This window comes from Cyprinus carpio, chromosome A24 (genome assembly GCF_018340385.1).
Source record: "Cyprinus carpio isolate SPL01 chromosome A24, ASM1834038v1, whole genome shotgun sequence".
Lineage (NCBI taxonomy): Eukaryota > Metazoa > Chordata > Actinopteri > Cypriniformes > Cyprinidae > Cyprinus > Cyprinus carpio.
The window spans coordinates 11,767,302-11,775,762 of record NC_056595.1 but is presented as its reverse complement, the minus strand read 5'-3'; the positions used below and the strand labels follow the sequence as shown (position 1 = coordinate 11,775,762).

The 8,461-nt window shown below is 38.2% G+C and overlaps 2 protein-coding genes across 13 annotated transcripts in view; both read right to left on the bottom strand.

Moving 5' to 3' along the window:
* Positions 1-3,239: 3,239 nt before the first annotated feature.
* Positions 3,240-5,974, bottom strand: LOC109052290 (uracil nucleotide/cysteinyl leukotriene receptor-like). Its single transcript, XM_019069738.2, has 2 exons — positions 5,431-5,974; positions 3,240-4,570 (listed from the first exon to the last, which is right to left on the bottom strand). The coding sequence occupies exon 2, from the start codon at positions 4,538-4,540 to the stop codon at positions 3,596-3,598; it is 945 nt and encodes a 314-aa protein (XP_018925283.1). The 5' UTR covers positions 4,541-4,570; positions 5,431-5,974; the 3' UTR covers positions 3,240-3,595.
* A 125-nt stretch (positions 5,975-6,099) lies between these two features.
* Positions 6,100-8,461, bottom strand: part of LOC109052306 (sickle tail protein-like) — a 132,872-nt gene continuing 130,510 nt past the window's right edge. For all 12 annotated transcript variants that reach the window (XM_042714192.1, XM_042714188.1, XM_042714191.1 and 9 more), the window contains one exon: positions 6,100-7,747. In XM_042714192.1, coding sequence (XP_042570126.1) covers positions 7,253-7,747 — 495 coding nt within the window. In that variant the 3' untranslated portion in view covers positions 6,100-7,252. The remainder of the gene's footprint in view (positions 7,748-8,461) is intronic.

Here is an 8,461-nt window from a genome sequence, read left to right as displayed (position 1 = left end):
TTTTTGGGTGTACTAACCCTTTTAATGTGGTCTTCCACTCATTTCCCTCCCTAATGCAGACCAAATGATAGGCATTGCGAAGATTCATAAACAGACGCTCCATGCAAACGCTCGAAGACAGAAGACATCAACGGTAAAGGTTAGGTATTCTTAAATGTGAAATTGTTTAGCCCTTGGTAGTCAGTGCAAGGTCACAAAGAGCCATGCTTCTTTCCCAAAAAGAACCCTGCCCCAGCAGGACAAGGAGAGTGGCAGATGATTCCAGCTGATAGAGAATCAGAAATATATTTCTCCTTGGCCTCCCTTTCAGGAGTTGAAAGAGGGTATAACTCGCCCTTTGGCGGAAAAGTACATGGCAATAAATCTATGGCACAGTCATAGGGACGATGCGGAGGAAGAGAAGCAGCTTGACAAGATCAGTGCTGTGCGTGACACTGGGTAAGTTCTGTCCATTTAAAGCATTGACTGAAATCTCATCCTTTAAAGGACAGATGGGCAGTTGGAGGTGTTCAACCAAATCAACGCCCAGAAGATTACCTTCCTCCGCTCTGGAAACCACCAAACCCTAACAGGAGTAGACCCTGGATGCCCATTACAGTGTGACCAGGAGGAAAGTTAAAGTCGAGGATTTTTCCATAGACAGTGCATCCAACAGTAACCCCATTTCTACTGCTGGACTTGGCCTTTTACTGGGCAATTAGTATATGACCCAATTGCGATATGACCCACCGTGCCACAATACAGACACAGTCTCTTCACTCCCTGATGATCCTTCTCCTCCTGGGACTGTTGAGCTCTGCCCACCTGCATGGGTTCAGGATCGAAGGCGGGGCTGACCATATTGACACAGATGTCTGAGCACTCGGGCGTTTCAGAGACTAGAGTCTCCAAGGCACGTTGGTCCCGACATTGCAGTTGGATGTCAACTCAGTCAGTGAGCCCATCGAGATTGGTGGGTAGTTTCAGCGTGAAGATCTCCTTCTGGATACGGTCAGCCAACCCATGCAGGAACATATCTCACTCACTGTGCCTCCTGGTTCCATCTGCACTCTGCTGCCAACGTATGGAACCACTGGCAGTCCACTGGTAGTGCGGTGACTGCAATGGGCACAAACAATCTGTGACAGGAACCAAGCAGTAATCCAACCATACCGACAGTGAACAGTCCAGAGCAGGCGTGAGGAACAAGGTCAAAGAGAGAGCGCTTCCAGGACAAGACTACACACAACACACCAATGATCTGACACAGGGTAATAAGCAAAGGCATTAAATAGCGGAGCTGATGAGCCACACCTGCCGCAGATGAGCACATCAGCAGAGGCGCCCACACACACAGAGGAAGAGAGAGAGAGAGAGAGAGAGACAGCAAACCTGCGAACCGTAACAGTTTTGTGTCAAATGGTTAAGGAAATTACTTTCTCTGCAGTTCTTCTGTCAGCTGTCGGAGTGCAATGTTGACATTGCCATTGGGAGCGTTAACATTTGCTGTAGACTAATATAATGAAAATTTAAATACACAAATAGCATTTCATGACTTTTGTTTCTGAATAAAGCAGTAATGTTTTATTTCATTCTGACCAGTAATTTGGGAACTGTAACGAAAAAATAGTCAACTGTTTTTAATCATAACCAATTAATTTTTAATCCCTTTCAGACATACATGAGAAAAAGAACATATTATTGCTTGACTAAATGTTTAAAAATAGCACTAAAAATGTTATAATGAAGTAAATTAAACATAGGTGTCTGAAAATATTTGAAATGTGTCTGCTCAAGCAATAATTAAAAAAGAGAAACATAGGATTTAATGCAAAAAAAAATAAATAAAGATAAATCATGACATTGCTGTGGCATTTATTACAAACACTGACATCCGAGGAAAGCTGTATTTTCTGTTATATTAAGCACAAACTAAGAAAAGAATAACAAACCTTTAATGTTTCAATAATTATGTAAAACACCAGTGTCTTTGGTGGGGTGGGAGCTAGGGTAGAATTGGATACTGTGGTTATTTATTTATTTGTTTATTATCCCTGTGGACATTATCCAGTCTAGCCCTTGTGGCTATTTTGTTACCCTTTGATCTACTGTTTTCTGGAGTATAAGCAGTCCACCCCTGTTCACACTACCACCATCGACACGCAGCGACAAAACGACACAATCCCATTTATTTTAATAAACAGCTGGCGATTTCCAGGGGCATAAGTGACAGTCAGTGACCAATGGCGACAGGATGTAGGCGTGTCCAGTGACGCAACAAATGCTGTTATTCACACCATGTCATAATTACTGTGTTTTTGAGATGACAACACGTGACATTCTATTTGAAGCTGTTCACACCCTTGGACTCAGAAATGTTTCACTATCGATGCCTAAACATAGCGCCTAATCAGACTGAGGTGGTCAGGTGGTAGTGTGGTACAAGTTGTAGCTCTCAGAAAACTCCAAGTTCATTAGTTGTAATAACGAGTTCTACGAGGACGTGAACACTTTTTACAAGTTGGAATCTCATAATCATTGTAATTACGATATGGCATGAACACACCTAAAGTTGAGATATGTTTAACTTTATGCAAATTAAGAGAGACTTATAAGAGAGCGACAACCAATAAGAGTGAAATCAGGCACCCAGGAAGCAGCTGGGCGTTCGGTGCCTTGCTGAAGGGTCCTATCTCAGTCGTGGTATTGAGAGTGGAAGAGAGTGCTGGTCATTCACTCCCCCCACCTACAATCCCTGCTGGTACCAAGACTCAAACCTGGAAACTTTGGTTTACAAGTCCGACTCTCTAACCATTAGACCACGATTGCCCCAGCATGGAGCATCATCAGTGAATGTCATTCATAAACGTTACTATGCAACTGCCAGCCACTGGCGACATGCAGCGACAAAGTCGCTGGTAGTGTGAACGCAGCCTTGTGCACTTACTTCCTGTTGTGTGCTCTTCTCAAGTGGCCAAGACTGCAAGTATGGGTGTTTAGACAGGCACTACGTCTTGGTTTTCATTGTAAAGTCAGTTTGTAGGTCATGGGCTGCCTGTGTAATTTCCTATTTAAATAGAAGTTAAATAAGGTCTGTGGTTAACATACACCTTATTTGTATGTTGTAAGTTTCAGAAGGGGTGGTTCACAGCAATGCCATAAAAGAATCTTTTTAGTGATCAGTTCTTAAAGAACCATTTTTTTCTTCTTACTTTGAATAACATTAAATTATTACCCCCCCACACCCACCTTAAAAGATATGAGATTTTGAAAGAATATTTTATTTGTTCATATTTTGACCAACTGAAGGTATACACAAAAATGATATATGACAAATTAACTGATAAATGCTAAATGTTGACAGAAAAAAGTTAAATAAACACAAAGACCTAGTCATTGTCATTTAAGTCTTGCAATCTGGAAATAGGAGTTCATACATGTTGTAGAAGGAATCATACTACACGTCAAGTATGAAAAAGTTTTTGAATTAATCAGTATGAATTCAGCCATACCTTTTCCATTTCTACTTTCATTTTAGCCCTTGTTTTGCAGATGATGAGTTTCAGTATGTCTGGCAGTTAACAGCTGAGAAGATATAGTTTCATTTCTCATCCAATCAGGTATTGGATTGCTCATCTTTAGGGTTTCTACCACAAAGCAGCAAAAGGGTTTCTTGATAATTTCTAGCCAGAAAGAAGTACATGACGGGATCCAACACACCACTTATGCATGTTAAAGCTGAGGTAATGCGATTTCCTAAATGCAACATTTGCCTTTCGGATTCTGACCTTGACATGTCATCATGTTGTAGGATAAATACAAATCGGTGGATATGATAGGGCACAAATGCAATAAAGAAGTTAACCACTGTTAGTACGATCATTCTCATTGCCTTACGCTGAGTATGTGTCCTTTCTTGAAAAGTCAACTGTTTTACTTTGGCAAATATGAGAATGTAAGAAAAACTCAGGGTGAGCAGAGGTATCACAAATGCAATAGCAGTGGACACCAACGCACCGGTGGGACTGGAGGACTTCTCTATGTACAGCTGTTCACACACTGTCACGTTCTGCATTTGTCTGGTCACGTCCTTTTTAGAGAATAGGACAGGCAACATGGAAACAGTCACTATGAACCACAGGACTGCACAGACCACTTTGGAATTCCTGGTATTTCTCAGATTCTGAGTTTTAAGTGGTAAGACGCAAGCCAACAGACGGTCTACACTGATGCAAGTCATAAAATACATGCTGCAGTAAAGGTTGACGAAAAACAGGAAACCAACCACGCGACAGGCCCCTTCCCCAAGAGGCCAGTGACCGCCAGACACATGGTAGATCACTCGCATGGGGAGCACCAAGACGTAAGACATGTCCGCTAAAGCCAGGTGCTTCAGAAACTCTTTGGAAGGCGTGTTGTTGGTGTTGCGGTGACAGAACACCCAAAGTGCCAGGGCATTGCTCGGGACTGAGAGGATGAAGATGGTAATGTAGAAGGCCGCAAACAGGATGTTCTCCACATGAGAGCTGTGGTAAATCCCCTCCACAGAGTGATTCGACATAGCGCAGGTCTATCTTATGGGACTGAGCTTCTGTTTGGAGAATGGAAAGAGTCAGAACAAGTATCAGACAGACAGGTTTTAGCAATAGTATTTTCTAGTATACGATGTCTATGCATATGATCTATAAAAACAACAACAACAACTACAACAACAACAAAAACTTGGACATACCTGAATTTTGGATTATTACTACACATTATAGTACAATAGTGAAGCCATTGGAGCTGTACATTCACACAAATGGAAGCATGGGCATTTTCCAAAAATGTTAAATAAATCAAATCAAAACAAAACTTTCTGACCGGTTTTAGCAATAATATTTTCTCCAGGAATGCAGAAAGTGACAAACTGATTGTATGCAATAATATTTTCTCCAATATATATATATATATATATATATATATATATATATATTATATATATATATAAACTGATTGTATAAATGAGACATTTTAAGTTCAAAAGAATATGATTAAATTGCTAGACAATTTCTTAGAGAGGTTTTATATTTTAAGTTATGCATGTTTAGTTATGCATGTTTTATCTATCTATCTATCTTTTTTTTTTTTTTTTTTTTTTTTTTTTATATATATATATATATAAAACCTCTCTATGTATTTGTATAGAAATTTTATTATGTTATTTTGTAGTTATTTTGTCTTTTTATTTTTATATTATAATGTTTTTTTATATTATATAATACTGCGAGAGAGCAGTATTCCATATTTATAAAATGTATAAACATACACTGAACTCAAGTAAGTCAAACAATATTCAATAAGGTCAATTTAAATAAATAAAATTGTCACCAACTTTTTATTGTCACAAAGAAAGCATTCAACAAAATCAAATATCATTATTAGTATTGCTCTTATTATTTGGGTACTTACAAATAGGTTTAGACTTCCTCAGCAATCAGCACATTGACTTAATGATGAATGCCTCATTTGGCTATCTGAATGTTGTGTTTGCTCATCTGTTTCCTCTTTCAGTCATATGCTTTGTCTTCATGTAGGAGGTATCACACAAAAATGAATCAGCCCTTCTACAACATCCCCATTACCACACACCACCCTCTACTGGTCTCTTTACCTGTGATCATGACATCTGCGTAATTTTTTCTTCACCAGACAAACCTGACATTGTTCAAATTTACAATAAAGTTAAAGCTATTTGTGTGCAAATCCACTATAGGCTATGGTTTATTAAGTTATAAAATAACATTAAGAAAGCTGTCCATTTATGCAGTACCGGTCAAAAGTTTGGACATGCCTATTGTATATGTATTCTGTATGATTACTACACTTTAAACTATAAACTATAACATAAATGGAAGCATGGGAATTTTCTGAACATTTTTCAACAAATCACATCTATTAAATCTTAAAACTTTATGTTTCAGATTCTTCAGTGTAGAAACCATTGACTACAGCACACATACATTCAATAAAGCTTGTCCAAATTTATGACCGGTGCAATACACTTCACAACATGTGTACTGAATGTCATTACTATGCAAGTGTAAAAGAAAATACATAGGATAAAAAACACAAGTCAGCTGAAATATCTGCCAAAATGTTTAATAGAAGGGCTTGCAGTGCTGCAGTGGAGAAATCACAGCCATGTGAGAGAGGCCATGTGAACAACAAGCATGCAGAACTTTACTGTTTTAATACCTACATCCTGCACAGATTGCTTCTGCAATTAAAGCTATACAAAACCAAAGAAGACATTTATTTACAAAATCTGTCTGTGCAAGCATGATTTTTTTTTTCTATTACATTCTCTCTTTCTACAATTTTGTATAGGCATGCATAGAAACAAACTTTGGTACAATGTTAACAAAACTAAAGACAAACTCTGAAATAGAGATGTTACAGTATGTACATGTGAAGTAGAGAGCAATTTTATCAATCACTACAATTTTTAGTTTACATTTAGACATCAATACTCATTAATTTAAGAGCCATAGATTGCATGAGTAAATCAAGGGTTTTTGACATAGGTAGGTTGTTAGGTATAACCTATCCTAAATTTACATATTGTCTAACACAGTATATAGTCAGTTGTAAGGATGTAAATTACAAACTTTGGCAAACAGGCTCAACTACTGAAAAGACTGTTGTCAATTTATAACAACAAATCTTAAAGACATTGGCAGTGCATGAGAGAAAGAAAAAGAAAAAAAAATAGACACCCAATGTTTGTCAATTTACATTAATGGTTAATAAACCTACAGTACTTTTTTCACTTATTATCGCTCGTATGTCAACTTACAAAAAATGCAAAATGAAAATAATCTACAATAATTTGGAGTATACAAATAACCAAAACATTGTTTACATGCTTTAAATGTGGACTTGAATACTTGTATGAAAAATAAATATTCTTTTCAAATGAAGTGCTCTGTAAAATCTTTGATCAAGAGCCTGCTCTCTGCAGTTAAATCCTTTTTTTTTTTAGTTTTTAAAATAAAACCGTTTATCTTTCTATATGTTCATGATTTGCAGATATTCAAGTTTAAAACACTGACTAATGGACGATGGCCTTTGACTTTAACAGAGGAAATAATAACATGTAATATTAACCAGTCATACCATAACTCTGATACAACAATATTATCTGTTCAAAAATAAATGTAAAAAAAGTAAAATCAGGAGAAACACCACCTCATTAAGAGATACATAAATGGTTGCGAAGCAGCAAAGCATTCTATGCAGCATCTTTGGTGACAGTTACCGTTGGAATAGCTGATTTACTGGCACTCCCGTTGTGTGGCCGACTGTAGCTGGTGAAGCTGGGTGTGTGAATGGTATGGATACTCTTCGCACTCTGACTCAACATAGTCGGGGATAAAGGGGAGTGGGAACAGGAAGAGGTAGAAGAGGAGAAAGGTCGACCATTTTGTGTCTGTGTGGGAATAGAAAGGCCTTTAGTGCTGTGAGTGGGAGGGGCAAATTTTAAAGAACCATTAGAAAGGGAGGGGATATGAGAGGAAGGGGTGGAACTGGATCGATGAGGAGGGACAGAGGATTTGCTAGTGGGAATGGAGGAAGATAAAGGAGAAGAAGAATTAACAATATTAGTAGAATCAGACTGGGACAAGCCTTTTCCCATACTAGAGGAAAAAGCAGGAATTTTAGAAGCAGGCACTGTAGGAGAAGTGGATTTGGGATCTCCTCCAGATCTCTTAGCACTTCCATTAGCCTGCAAACAAAGATGCCAAAACACACTGATTGTCAACACAGGGAATTTATGATTAAAATATGCAAAATTTCTAGGCATGTTTCAAATCATTCTACTGGGATCTACAGTTCATCATGATGAATTATCAAAGACAGAAACTACATATATAAACAAGTACTAAAGGCACACACAAAAAACTATCTGTCTTGAGGGTGAGAATATAGAAAAATATCGATTTAAGTAGATTGTAAGAAGGAAAGGAGAGTAAAAGTGAGGGACAGTAGGATTGTAAGTTATTGAGTGAGTATTGCGCAGAGTGAGTGCAACCAACCAGTACTCAAAACCAAAGAAGGCTCCAGGAGGAATAGAGGAGGTACAATTTGGGAAAACATCCACAGGATAATGGGGACTTAGTGGATTTGTGGACCCTGGGCAGTGAGGCTAGGGTTTGCGGATTCCTCCGGGAGGTAAACAGGGAAAAGGTCCAAAAATGTGTTAAACAGAAAAGCATCCTGGCTTACAAAGGAAGTTGAAGTGTCACAGGCACTGGAGTGTGTAGGGGTTAGATATCAGTGGATTTTAGTTAAAGAGACCCTATAGTCTAAGCATTCGATAATGTTAGATAAGCAGTGGCTGTGGTGTTTATATATCATTCTTTACCTATCATAAATTAGTTTGTCCTTTACAGCACCAAAGCCACAAGCAAAGCAAACATGCAGAAGCATTTGATGGTAT